Source organism: Schistocerca cancellata, chromosome 3, assembly GCF_023864275.1.
Source record: "Schistocerca cancellata isolate TAMUIC-IGC-003103 chromosome 3, iqSchCanc2.1, whole genome shotgun sequence".
Classification (NCBI taxonomy): domain Eukaryota; kingdom Metazoa; phylum Arthropoda; class Insecta; order Orthoptera; family Acrididae; genus Schistocerca; species Schistocerca cancellata.
In genome coordinates this window covers 814,917,205-814,932,521 of record NC_064628.1, presented here as the reverse complement: position 1 = coordinate 814,932,521, position 15,317 = coordinate 814,917,205, and the positions used below count along the sequence as shown (strand labels likewise).

Here is a 15,317-nt window from a genome sequence, read left to right as displayed (position 1 = left end):
TACACAATGGGAAACTTACTGAATCTATCCTAACAAATGCTGGGTTGAGGCAGGGATGTATTCTGTCACCTACCTTGTTCTTGTTGGTACTGAACAGCGTAATAAAAAGAGTTGTTGATTGTAGGAGAAAAGGTATTCAGTGGGGAATGCTAGACAGGCTTGAAGACCTTGACTTTGCTGCTGATATCTGTCTGCTTTCGCAAAGATTGCGTGACATGGAAGAAAAGCTGGAAAGACTGAAAGAGGAAGCAGAAATTGCAGGACTTAAAATAAATGTTCAGGAAACTAAGGAAATAAGAATGTGATCTGAAAAACAAGCAAAGCCAACAGTATATGGGCAGGAATTGGAACAAGTAGACTCCTTCGCATATCTAGGAAGTACTGTCTGTAAAGATGGAGGGGCCGAGGAGGATGTAAAGAGATGGATACGGAAGGCAAATGAAGCCTTTGTACAACTGTAACCTGTCTGGCATAATAAGAACATCGAGACGAACCAAGCTGCGCTTGTTCAATAGTAACGTAAAGTCAGTCCTCCCGTATAGTTGCGAAATGTGGGAGGTAACATGACTGTAAACCAGCTGCAAGTCTTCATAAACTGTTGTCTTCAGCAAATTATAAATGTGAGGTGGCCAGATATTATCTCAAATGACTAATCCGTGGACTAATAAAGGAAAGAAAATGGATTGGTCACACAATATGCAGACAAGGAGCTGTTGAAAAGGCAGCACTGGATTGGAACCCACAAGGAACATGTAAATATGACCACCCGAAAAAGACATGGAAAAGAACGGTGGAAGAAGAAACTCTGAAAGCTGGTAAAACATGGAGTGAAGTGAAATGTTTGGGTGTCAACAGAACCAGATGGAACGTCTCTTTACTGCTGCCCTATGATCCAACAGGAACAACAGGAAAAAAGGAAGTCAAGTCAAGTGTCCTTTCAGAGGAACCATCCTGGTGTTCACTATAAGTGATTTAGGAAACCTAGAAAAACCTAAATCTGGATATCAAGATGGGGAATTGAACACTGTTCCTATCAAATATGAGTCTTGTGCCTTAATCCCTGCACTATCATGTTGAATTACTTGACACAAAAATGAGAACCTCCACGAAAGTAAAGTGGATGAAGGTTTAACATAGCAGATAAAGCAATAGTACATAAAATAAAGGAAAGTCAACCACTACTGGTGTGTGGCACACACAAACACACAACAGACAACAGTATTCATATGGTGAGTTCAGGAGGTAGAGCATGCAAAAGAGAGAGAGAGAGAGAGAGAGAGAGAGAGAGAGAGGGGGGGGGGGGGTAGGGTGGTGGAAAGGAAAGGGGATGGAGATGAAGAGGGAGACAGGGAGGAAAAAGAGAAAGGGAGAGGGATGGAAAAGGTGTGTGTGTGTGTGTGTGTGTGTGTGTGTGTGTGTGTGTGTGTGTTCAGAGAGAAAGGGGGGGGGAGGTAATGTCCACATGGGAGGGGGGGGGGGGGGTAGGAGAGTGGCAGGAGAAATCAGTACATGATCTGGATGGAGAAAGAGTGGTGTGGTCGATTAGAGAATGGAAAAGACAAGATGGGGCTGCAGGAAAAAGGTTAGTGGAGGTTTGAGCCAGGGAGGATGCGAGAGGCAATTCCTACTTGTGTAGTCCAGAGGACTAGTGCTTGAAGGATGTATCCAAATGGTTCATGTAGTGAAGTCACTGTTGAAGGTATTTGTGTCATCGAATTCAGCATGTTCAGCAACTGGATGGTCAAGTCTGCAGTTTGTCACAGTTTGACTGTGGTCATTCATGCAAGTACACAGTCAGTTATTTGTTATGCACACACAGAATGCTGTACAGAAATTGCAGCATAGCTGATATACAGGGCAACCAATCAATAATGCAACCACTTTCACAGTATGCGGCGGAGTGGCGAGGCCAGCTGCTATGTCTATATCATGGGCAACAGGAGGTCCACAGTAATTGTACTACGGTTTGTCACGACAGTTATTTATAACATGCATAACATAAACACTTAAAAATAAAAGTAAACTACTCACTTATATTAAGCTAGAAGATGCTCAAGCATTACTGACAGCTTCTTAGAAAACCATTCATTACACTCTACAGTTCCTTCTAAGAAATGACACCAATTTCTTGACGAATGTTAGGTTTAAGTTCATTTAAAGTTTGTAGATTTGATTTGTACACTTTCTGTTTTAAAGCACCATATGAATAAAAACTGCAGAGTGGTTAAATTGGGGGAAAGAAGAGGCCATACGTTGTTCGTAATAACTCTGTCTTGAAACACATCACATCATGAATTTCCTCTAACGAGAAGTTTGGCTGCATGTGCTTCACACAATTCTGCTAAAAAGTCACAAAGACACATTCTCTCTCACTTAACTGACTAAAAAACGGCCACAAAATGTTTTCCACATACCCCTCACTGTCAGTTGTTTCCTAGAAAAAATAGAACCTACTATTCTCTCACCTCAAATAATGCACCACACTGCTATTTTTTGATCACGAAGGGGTGCCTCAGGCATTACATTAGACTTTTCATAACTACAATAACAATTATGTCGTGGATTAACATCTCCACTTGTGTGGAACCATGACTTATCTGACATAATGTTAGGTCAGGATGGTTTTTCTCCACCATGCACCCTACTCAAATTCCGTTCACAAAACCACAACCCTTTTGCACGGTCACGCAGTTTAAGTTCTTGCACTGCAATTATTTTACAGGGCTGTTCCTTCAGTAACTTTGTAGCCGTTTAAAAGAATCATAGGAAATTCCCATTTTCTGAGAAAGATGTCTAACTGATTTTCTAGGAGGCCTTCCCAGACCATGTTCAATGTTATCCAGCATTTCGTCTGTGCGCACTGCACATGTTTGTCTACGTTTATTGTCAACAACACTTCCTATTTCATGAAATCTATTTATCAATCCATGAATCATACTCCAATTAGAAACTTGAACATCAGGCAATTCCTCTTAAAATAGTGTTCTGGGCGCACTTATGAAATGTACATAAAAATTCTTTGGTTAATAGAATATGTCTTGTATTTCTGTGTTTCACTCAAAACACTTCCACTCAATACATTGTATTGCCTCATCTAACACACACATGCTACCTGCTCAAACAAAGGCCTCACAACAGAGCGGAAATACACTCCCCACCAGTGCCACAGGTGGCTGGCTGCTGGCCAAGCAACAGAATACCCAACATGAGGTTGCATTAAGGAATGATCACCCTGTATAACATGGCTGTTTTCACAAGTGGCCCTGTCTTTTTATTTGGTAGAAAATGCCTGCCAATGGAATGTGGCAGATGGTGGGTGGGACAGGTCTTACACCTCGCTGAACCACAAGGGAATGACCCACGGGGTGCAGAACTGGGAGCAGGATTGGAGTAGCGATGGACAAGGATATTCTATGGGTTGTGTGGGTAGCAGAACACAGTTTTTGATGATGTGCGAAGGATTTCTGGAATGATATCCCTCATCTCAGGGCACTATGAGAGTCAGTCGAAGTCCTGGAGAAGGATTTTCAAGGCCAGGATGACACTGAATGATCATAACAGTCCCAATTCGTGGTTGGTTAACACATTTACTGGTATCAGAGGAGGAGATAACACAGGAGATCTGTTACGGGATGACCTGGTTATGATATTATCTGTCATTAAAGGCTCTGATAAATTTATCTCTGTGTATCAACAACTCTTCCTTTCCACTAGAGATGCAGCATCCACGGGAGGCAAGGCTGTATTAGGAAGAGACTTTTTGACATTGAACAGATGACAGCGTGGTTGGGGCACCTGATGTGAACAGATGAATTTATGGAGAGACAGCCACTGAAAAATGGAGATCAACATCTAGGGAGATAGCTCGTTCAGTTGAGAAGGACCAGATGAAGTGGATTTGGGTGTAGGTGTTTAGATTAAGGAGGAAAGAGCAAAGATTGCCCCTGTCATGAGTCCAGAACATGAAAATCTCATCAATGAGTCTGAAATGGGTAAGAGATTTTAGGTGTTGAGTGGATAGGAAGGATTCCTCCAGATGACCCATAATTGTAAGTTGGCATAAGATGGTGCCATGTGAGTACCCATGGCAGTACTACAGATCTGTTTATAGATTTGGCCATTAAAAGTGAAATAGCTGTGGGTGAGGACATGGTTGGCAAGGAGGATTAGGAGAGAGGTGGTGCATTTGGTATCAGGAGGACATTGGGAAAGGCAGCATTCAAAGTCCGCAATGCCATGGGCATAGGAGATGTTGGTGTATAAGGACATTGCATCCACAGTGGCCCACAAAGAGTCGCATGGTAACAAAACAATAAGTGTGGAAAGGTGGTGAAGGAACTGAGTAGTGTCTTGAATGTACAATGGAGGTTACGGACAACAGTTTGGAGGTGTTGGTCAACAAAGGCAGAGGTTTGTTCTGTGGGAGCATTGTACTTGGCCACAATAGGATGGCCAGCAGGGAGACCTGTGGAGTATGTGGAGTTTGAGCATTAGGTCAAAGGTGGGAGTGCCTGGGGCTGCTAGTGTGAGGAGGGAGATGGATTCAGATGTTAGGTTTCGGGGATGGACCTAAGGTCTTGGGGATGGACGTAAGGCCTTGGGGATGGACCTAAGGCCTTGGGGATGGACCTAAGGCCTTGAGGAGCTGCTGGAGGTCCTTTTGGACTTCTGGGGTGGGACTGTGATCGAACGTGTGCATGCAGAGGTATCTGAAGGTTGTCAGAGACCCTCAGTAGCATAGTCACTATGATTCAAGACCACTGTGCTACAGCTTTTGTCTGTGGGAAGGATGATAAGGTCTGGATCGTTTTTCAGATTGCAGGTAGCTATCTGTTCCGTGGCAGTGATGCTGGACTCATTGGGGAGACATTTGGGAAAGGATGGTGGGGCCAGGTTAGAAGGAGGAATTCTTGAAAGATTAGCAGGGGGTCACTTGTTGGTGGTTGGGGAAGGAGGATTATGGTTGGAGTGTGTTTGGAACTGTTTTAAACAAGGTTCTATGTGGGGTTTTGGATGACTGTTGTGAACGGGGGTGTGTCGAAGAAATTTTTTCACTGTACAGAACAAATAAAGGAAAGAAGGTCCTTTGCAAGTTGTGTATGGCTGAACTTATGTTATGGGCTAAAGGTGAGGTCTTTAGAAAGTACTGAGACTTCTGCAGGCATCAGAGTTTTGGCTGAAAGGTTGACAACAGTGTTACAGGATGAGCATTCAGGAGTTATATATTTCATGGAGAGTAGGGGAAGTTTTTGGGGATGTGGAAGATGAGGGTTTGACAGGTGGCTTGGATCAGAGTGACTTTGGTAACTTTGTAGCCATTTGAACAAAGCCATAAGAAATTTCTATTTGTTGAGAAAGATGTCAAACTGATTTTCTAGAAGGCCTTTCCAGAGCATGTTCAATGTTATCCAGAGTTTCTTTCTTGGCTATAGGCAATCCCATGCGGACATACAACAGGAGCAGCTGCGATAGTTCCCTCAGATGGTGCTGGGAATGCTGTTCCAATGTTAAATGTCAAGAATTTCTGATGTTGTGACAGCATTCAGGAAATTTTGGTCACAGAATAAAGGTTTTGTGAAATGAGCATCTTTTGTAAGTTAAATTAACACTGAAATTGTTTAACATTTTATGTTGTAATTGTGCTTAAAATTATTAACATTGATATTCTACAATATATTTGTGCTAATATAATTAGCAGTGAAGTTCCTACTTCAAATTAGAAAAGGGGGCTGTGGGGGGGAGGGGGGTTACCGACTCCTCAGTTAAAATGAATATCTGATATCAACTACTGTTTGCTTAATATTTAACTGACTACATTGCTGAATTCCTAAAAATAACACTAGTCTGCATGCTGTAAAAATAATGGGCTATTTACAATGTCTACGAGTTTCATTTTGCAAATTATGGTTTCAATCAAAAATGCTAATTGTCTAGACACCAATAAGAAAATGACATAATAAACAAAGTGTTTTGCTCAATACCTGGAACAGAGAGTGAAAAATGATAATATGTACATTCTTTCCATCAATTCTTAAAAACTCAAACACGAATATTTTCTGATGATTTCTGAATAGACAGAGTGCCACACCCCCATGTTTTGCTTAAACTGAAGCCCCAAAACCTATTTACTAAATTCTGTGACGGCCTCATGTCACTAGACAATAAAGCTGTTCCAGAAACAAGGTATCTGCATCAAAATGTTGATCTCACTGTGAAACATTTAGCTGTCATGTGCAACTGCTAGATCTGATTGTAACAGTGATATTATTGATACCTTTCACAGATACTCCTTACAATAAGTAGAAGGTGGAAAGCCACAGTGTGTCACCATCCTTCCAGCCAAATCCTGTGCCTGGGATTGTGTATTCAAGGATGATTTGTGCTATCACTGACAAAGTGGATGTCATGTTTCTTGTGAATGTGGTATGCTGTACATCATCCAGACAACATAACAGTCATGAATCAATGCAAGGATTTCATAATGTTTACTTCCCAGAACATTCACTATATTGGAACACTGCCTTTCCAAGGTATATGAAGTATAGAACACAGCATTGGATGTGCTTACTTCATCTACAAGTTACTGGAACAGTGCTGTGAATGAGTCTGTATGTATCTATCATCTAAATATATATACAGGTGTTAAATTTCTTCATAGGGAGATGATTGACATCTAAAGATGAAACTGACATAGTGGCGCTGGCATTTACTAGTGATTACTCATATTTCCTTGTATCTTTATTGAAGTTGTTGATATTCTAAATACTATATAGACAGATGGCTGCACATTCACTCAACCAACACAACAAGAGCAGTTTACAGTAGTTCTTCTGTTCTGTGGAGCAATATGTAGTAAAATAGACGAATCATTAAGAGGACACAAACAGATAGCCACAGTCTAAAGAATTCCAGTCATTTATAATACTTTGTGTGAATCTGGTGGGCCTAGCAGCTATGTGGGGCAGTCTATCCAAACTTTTTCCCACACTTGGACTGAATGTGGGTGATATCAAGTATAGAAACTTAGAAATCACCAGCAGGCAAACACAGACTTATGAATAACTGCACAACTTTTTTCAAAAGATGCAAATTCAGGTGTATGCTTTAAATTAATAAGTCTCAGTCTTAAAGGAGGCTACGGAAAATAATAAGAAGAGCTGCTGATGGAGGAGCAAAGATTCCATTTGAAATAACAGATCTGACTAAGACATAAAACCACAATAGTACTCAATTCATGAAGTTGTATGGTTGGGACTTCATGAAGTTCAGAAGATTTGTCAATTACTTTAAAACACCATGCGAAACATACGATTTACATTGGTGTTTTCCTATCATTTTTAACAACAGTGTGCATTCGTCTAGTCAAAATTAGGAAAAAAATACTGCAAACAAATAATAAATAACTCTGCCTGGCTCACTTTTATTTGACTTATGTGTAGATTAATTACATGTGCATACATACTTACTCAGGATTTCCTGCATAACTGAGCTGTGGAGGTCTTATTCCAAAATGCACTATCTCTGGGTAAGATGGAGTAGCTTTCTTGTGCTGGTCCCTGTCTAGTTGGTCAACTCTTACGGAGCATGGTTTCATACCAGGATATGTTACAACCATACCTACAAACAAACAAAAATAATGCACTATTACTTTATACTTATTAATATGTGTGAACCATTTAAAAAATTACACTGAGTTTGTCTAACACAACTAAAATGATATTTTTAAAGGCATCCAGCAGTAGGATCAAAAATGTTCTGGCAATAATATTGTAATATAAATAATGGAGGGGGTGAAGGTAACCACTCGTCATATGGTTGAGGCATTGAACAATTGACAGGCTTATGAACAAGAATGAATTTGTCATTCAGATTTTGAACAGACCAACAAAAACCTATGCAGTTACACTGTTCTGGCACTGCAGCCCAACTTCGCTGGGATAATGTTGTGGATGGGATAATGTAGCCATCTGTGTGTTCTTGTCTGTTAAATCTGAGGCAGGAAATTGTCCAAAGACTATGCGATTACTTAAGTTCTTGTTTATGTGCCTGTAATTTGATCAACCATTGAACTACATGGTAAGTTGCTACTTTTACGGCTTCCATTATTTTTATTCCATCCAATACTTTAAGCAATGTAATAATAATTTGAAAGAACTAAGATTGAAAGTGCTACACAATGAATGGTAACCAACCAAATTATAAACAGTTACCAAAATCATGAATTAAATTGCTATGAATGTAGCCACAAACTGTAGAATATACAGGGTGAGGCTCTAAAGGCCACATCGTAGTTCCGCTGGTGGTCGCGATTGATGGACTTGAAAGCCATGGGCATCTAGTAAACAGTCAAAAGCTCAAAATGGCAGTGCTGTTATGAACAAGTGCAGAATACAACCGAAGAGCCGTGATTATTGACAGTCTGCAAACTGGATGTTTGCCCACTGGAATACTTCATTCTTCGGGTACCCGAGATCAACTGTTTGCGATATTGTGACCAAGTATAATGCATCGGAGAAGTCTGGGGTTCAAGTTCCAGGTGTCTTGTCAGTGATGGTGATATCATACTGCCACATTTCTTTGAAAAGTGACAAACTATCACAAAAGAAGTATATCTGCAAGTTTTGATGAATGTTGAGAAATCATGGATGGTAACTGTTGCTTCTGGGAGACAATATGTCTTTCAATAGGACAGTGCACCAGCTCAGAAGAGCCATTAGTCCAAAACTGGCTCTCGGAGAATGCTGACATTTTATGGTCAAAGGAGTTCTGGACCCGAAAAGCCCAGATTTGAACTCCCTCGACTACCATGTTTGGAATGTAGTTGAAAGAGTTACCAATAAGATAAGACACCCTAATGTTGCATCTCTATGTACTGCTATTAAAACAGCATTTGCGACAATGGACAGCGCTGTTTTAAAGAATGTGTGTGATCACTTCAGAACAAGACTGGAGGTGGCAGTGTGGCCGAAGGGGGTTACATTGAATATTGTTACTCTTGAAAATGGAACACGCGAGGCAATACTGACCCTACAACTTATCTTAGAAGAAAGATTAAGGAAAGTCAAACCTACGTTTCTAGCATTTGTAGACTTAGAGAAAGCTTTTGACAATGTTGATTGGAATACTCTCTCTCAAATTCTGAAGGTGGCAGGGGTAAAATACAGGGAGCAAAAGGCTATTTACAATTTGCACAGAAAGCAGATGGCAGTTATAAGAGGTGAGGGGTATGAAAAGGAAACGGTGGTTGGGAAGGGAGTGAGACAGGGTTGTAGCCTCTCCCCGATGTTATTCAATCTGTATATTGAGCAAGCAATAAAGGAAACAAAAGAAAAGTTTGGAGTAGGTATTAAAATCTATGGAGAAGAAATAAAAACTTTGAGGTTCACCGATGACATTGTAATTCTGTCAGAGACAGCATAGGACTTGGAAGAGCAGTTGAACGGAATGGACAGTGTCTTGAAAGGAGGGTATAAGATGAACATCAACAAAAGCAAAACGAGGATAATGGAATGTAGTCGAATTAAATCGGGTGATGCTGAGGGAATTAGATTAGGAAATGAGACACTTAAAGTAGTAAAAGAGTTTTGCTATTTGGGGAGCAAATAACTGATGATGATCGAAATAGAGAGGATATAAAATGTAGACTGGCAATGGCAAGGAAAGCGTTTCTGAAGAAGAAAAATTTGTTAACATCGAGTGTAGATTTAAGTGTCAGGAAGTCATTTCTGAAAGTATTTGTATGGAGTGTAGCCATGTATGGAAGTGAAACATGGATGATAAATAGTTTAGACAAGAAGAGAATAGAAGCTTTCGAAATGTGGTGCTACAGAAGAATGCTGAAGGTTAGATGGGTAGATCACGCAACTGATGAGGAGGTATTGAATAGAATTGGGGAGAAGAGGAGCTTGTGGCACACCTTGACTAGAAGAAGGGATCGGTTGGTAGGACATATTCTGAGACATCGAGGGATCACCAATTTAGTATTGGAGGGCAGCGTGATCCATTAGCTCAAAATGCTCCACTACACTCAGTAGTGCAACTCCCAAGTTGAAAAGGAAGTGCTTGCTATCATCTATGCCCTCAATAGGTTTCATGTGTTCATGTATGGGTCTAAGTTCCACCTTATTACAGAGCACAAGCCACTGGTTTTGTTGTTTAATCCTCCTCCTTGTTAGCCAACAAAGCAGCATTGCTTCCAGCATTAAGGTTGTTTCTGCCTATCTGAAACTATAAAATACATTTTCAGCCTATCATGCAACATGCCTATGCCAATTAGCTGTCCCAGCTTGCAAGGGAGCCAGATCCTACTTTTGATCAGGATAAACCCCTTTGTTTCCACTTACATGTTGAGGCACAATTCATGGTGGATGGGTTTCCTATTATGGGCTCCCAGATTGCAACTGTTGTCATTGCTGATCTGATTTTCTGTCAAGCTGTTCACCTCATTCAGCATGGTTGGCTAAACAGGCATCTGGACAGGGCTTTTGATCCACTGCGTAATTATTTTGCCCTCCACCACAGCCTTATGGTATTTGACAGTGTTGTTCTCTTAGCTACCGATGGAATGTTGTTGCCCAGGCTTGTGATCCTGGCCACCCTATGGTAGGATGTGCTCAAATTCCTACATCAGGGGTCACATGTACCAAGTTACGTACCATTGGCACATGTTTTAGTTCAGCATCGATGGTGGCATTACGCACCTTTTTGTGGCCTGCTCTCAGCGTGTTACCCAACAGGCAGCGTTGTGGGCAATGCTTCCTCTGTGGCCCACACTGCAGCATCCATGGGAAAGCAGCTGTGTTGACTTCGCGGTGCCTTACCTAAATTCTTGATGACTGTTGGTTGTTGTTGATTTCTTTAAATTTCCATACATTACCTGCTGTCCTATGATGTCAGCTGTAGCTATGATTCAGGCTCTCTTCAAAAATATTTCCACTGAAGGACTGTCTTATACACTTGTGATGTATAACAGTCCAGACCTCTCAGACTTTCCACAATTTCTGTGCCTGTCACAGCATTTGCCACTTAGTTGCTCCTCCTTTTCATCACCCAGTCTAACAATGAGCAGAATGTAACATCCTCATGTTCAAGGTTCAAATGAAGAAGTAAATCGCTGTCTCCTCGACGGACAATGCCTTAACATGCTTCTTGAGTTCTTATAGGTTTATTCTGGTGGGGAATCGGAGCCTGGCCAAGATGCTCCAGGTTGTCAGCATGCTCCTGCAGGGCCGGACCTGCCCTCCTTGTTGACATTGTCAGCTCACAACTCTCCCCTGGTGTCCACACCCTGCTGTCAGGCCTTCTCGCAATGCTTCACTGTCCCACCACTGGTTCGGTCGGCGTCATTGGGTCCTTTCAAGCTGGTGTCCATGGTGCCCCTGAGTGGGTGGCTGGCTCCTTCACCAGCAGTACAGTTCCACCACATTGAGGAACAAGAAGTCAAGATGCTACCAGCGCCACTGTCAACGGTCCTCTCTAATGGTATTTTGCGATGAAGTGGCTGCTGCCTGAGTCCATGGCCACACCAATTCTGACCCTACTCACTGGTTCTGGCCCACAATCTACTTCCAAAGCTGCCTTCAGTGCTTGTGGCGTATACTGCAGAAGCCACAGATGTTTCAACAGTTACCCCAATATCCACATCGGAAGAGTGCCCTTTCCTCAAAGTGGGAGGTTATAATCCTGTATGTTATAATCCTGTATGTTATAATCCTGTATGTATATAATCCTGTTATAATCCTGTATGTAATACTTTAATATGTGCCATGGCCCCAGGCCATTGGCATGCTACACTTCAAATATCCCGCCAACAGCATATGTGCGGGTCAGCCACAAGAGGATGCCTGCAGTGGGCCATACAACTCGTGCACACAGCACGGCATCCCGCACCTGTTTATCAGAGGCCTCCCCTTTATGAGCGCAGGGGAGCAGGCAATCGCTCTCACATTGTGTTCATACTTATTGTCAGCAACTGCTTGTATCAGTACCTGGATTATTTCTATATTTGTGTGTATGTGCTGAACCAATGTTCGCTTGTGTGTGGAAGAAGAAAAAACTTTGCTTCATTGGGGCCCTGTTGCTGTTTGTACCTTACAGTGTGATGCATAAACAGTACCACATTAAATGAAGTAGATAACAATTACTGCCCCCCCCCCCCTTCGCCCAATGAACCAAGGACCTTGCTGATGGTGGGGAGGCTTGTGTGCCTTAGTAATACAGATAGCCGTACCATAGGTGTAACCGCAACGGAGGGGTATCTGTTGAGAGGCCAGACACATGTGGTTCCTGAAGAGGGTCAGCGTCATACCTTAATCAGGCACATAAGTTAGAAAATCTGAAAAGGAAAATGGATTGGTTTAAGTTAGATATAGTGAGAATTAGTGAAGTTCAGTGGCAGAAGGAATAAGACTTCTGGTCAGGCAAATACAAGGTTATAAATACGAAATCAAATAGGAGTGGGTTTAATAATGAATAAAAAATAGGAACATGGATAAACTACTATGAACAGCATACTGAATGCATTATTGTAGCCAAGATACACACAAAACCAAGTCTACCACAGTAGTACAAATTTATATGCCAACTAGCACCACAGATGATGAAGAGATTGAAGAAATGTACAATGCAATAAAAGAAATTATTCAGATAGTTAAGAGAGATGAAAATTTAGTAGTTGTGGGGAACTGGAATATGACTGTAGGAAAAGGAAGAGAAGGAAAAGTAGTAGGTGAATAAGGACTGGGGGTAAGGAATGAAAGGGGAAACCGCCTGGTAGAATTTTGCACAGAGCACAACTTAATCATAGCTAACACTTGGTTCAAGAATCATAAAAGAAGGCTGTATACGTGGAAGAAGCCTGGAGATACTGACAGGTTTCAGATAGATTATATAATGGTAAGACAAAGATTTAGGAACCAGGTTTTACATTGTAAGACATTTCCAGGGGCAGATGTGGACTCTAAACACAATTTATTGGTTATGAAATGTAGATTAAAACTGGAGAAACTGCAAAAGGGTAGGAATTTAAGAAGATGGATAAACTGAAAGAACCAGAGGTTGTAGGGAGTTTGAGAGAGAGTATTGTGGAATGATTGACAAGAACAGGGGAAAGAAATAAAATAGAAGAAGAATGGGTAGCTTTGAGAGATGGATTAGTGAAGGCAGCAGATGATCAAGTAGGTAAAAAGACGAGGGCTAGTAGAAATCCTTGGGTAACAGAAGAGATACTGAATTTAACTGATGAAAGTAGAAAATATAAAAATGCAGCAAATGAAGCAGGCGAAAAGGAATACAAATGTCTCAGAAATGAGATCGACAGGAAGTGCAAAATGGCTAAGCAGGGATGGCTAGAGGACAAATGTAAGGATGTGGAACCATGTATTACTAGGGGTAAGATAGATACTGCCTACAGGAAAATTAATGAGACCTTTGAAGAAAAGAGAACCATCTAAATGAATATCAAGAGCTTAGATGGAAAACCCGTTCTAAGCAAAGAAGGGAAAGCAAAAAGGTAGAAGGAGTATCTAGAAGGTCTATGCAAGAGTGATGTACTTGAGGGCAATATTATGGAAATGAAAGAGGACATAGATGAAGATGAAACGCAAGATATGATACCGCATGAAGAATTTGACAGAGCACAGAAAAACCTAAATCGAAACAAGGCCTCGAAGTAGATAACATTCCGTTAGAACCACTGATACCTCAGGGGAGCCAGCCATGACAAAATTCTTCCATATGGTGAGCAAGATGTATGAGACAGGCAAAATGGCCTCAGACTTCAAGAGCCCTCAGGGAAGATCAGTTTGGATTCCTTAGAAATGTTTGCGAGGCAATACTGACCCAACGACTTATCTTAGAAGATAGGTTAAGGAAAGGCAAACTTGCATTTATAGCATTTGTGGACTTGGACAAAACTTTTGACAATGTTGACCGGAATACTCTCTTTCAAATTCTGAAGCTGGCAGGGGTAAAATACACGGAGCAAAAGGTTACTTACAATGGGTATAGAAACCAGAGGGCAGTTATAAGAGTCGAAGGGCATGATAAGGAAGCGGTGATTGAGAAGGGAGTGTGACAGGGTTGTAGCCTGTCCCCAAAGTTATTCAATATGATTTTGAGCAAGCAGTAAAGGAAACAAAAGAAAAATTTGGAATAGGAATGAAAATCCATGAAGAAGAAATAAAAAATTCGAGGTTTGCTAATGACATTGTAATTCTGTCAGAGACAGAATAGGACCCGGAAGAGCAGCTGAACGGAATGGACAGTGTCTTGAAAGGAGAATGTAACATGAACACAGACAAAAGCAAAACAAGGATAATGGAATGTAGTTGAATTAAATCTGGGGATGCTGAGAGTGTTATATTAGGAAAATGAGACACATGGAGTAGTAAATGAGTTTCGCTGTTTCGGGAGCAAAATAACTGATGATAGCCGAAGCAGAGAGGATATAAAATGTAGACAGGCTATGGCAAGGAAATCCTTCTGAAGGAGACAAATTTGTTAACATCGAATATAGGTTCAAGTGTTAGAAAGCCTTTTCTGAAATTATTTGTGTGGAGCATAGACATATATGGAAATGAAACATGGACAATAAACAGTTCAGGCAAGAAGAGAATAAAAGCTTTAGAAATGTGGTGCTACAGAAGAATGCTGAAGAATAGATGCGTAGATCACATAACTGATGAGGAGGCACTGAACAGAATTGGGGAAAAGAGGAATTTGTGGTACAACTTAACTAGAAGAAGGGATCATTTGATAGGACATGTTCTGAGGCATCAAGGGATCACCAATTTAGTACTGGAGGGAAGTGTGGAGGGTAAAAATTGTAGAGGGTGACCAAGAGATGAAAACATTAAGATGATTCAGAAGGATGTAGGTTGCAGTAGTTATTCGGAGATGAAGAGGCTTACACAGGATAGAGTAGCATGGAGAGCTGCATCAAACCAGTCTCTGGACCGAAGACCACCACCACCACCACCACCACCACCACCACAACAACAACAACAACAACAACAACAACAATTACTTCATATCAGACAGAAAATCTGTCAAGATAATGTTCAATGACTATTATTATTATTATTATTATTATTATTATTATTATTATTATTATTTCTTTCCTTTCTCAGACGTTATGTCTGGTTAAAAATGGAAAGTGACACGGACCTTGATCAAGCGTGACTTCCTTTTAACTGTACGGTATATGTTACATTGCATTTAGGGACTTTTGGGTAATTGAACATGTATCAATAATTACAGATTTCTGTAGTTGTATATATAAGTTTGAATGTAGCTGTATTACGTTGATGTACTGGTGG

General features: G+C 41.0%; 1 protein-coding gene across 2 annotated transcripts in view; it reads right to left on the bottom strand.

Annotated features, from left to right (window-relative positions):
- Nucleotides 1–15,317, bottom strand: part of LOC126175876 (ribonuclease 3) — a 251,452-nt gene that overhangs the window by 186,188 nt on the left and 49,947 nt on the right. For both annotated transcript variants that reach the window (XM_049922913.1, XM_049922911.1), the window contains one exon: nucleotides 7,467–7,617. In XM_049922913.1, coding sequence (XP_049778870.1) covers nucleotides 7,467–7,617 — 151 coding nt within the window. The remainder of the gene's footprint in view (nucleotides 1–7,466; nucleotides 7,618–15,317) is intronic.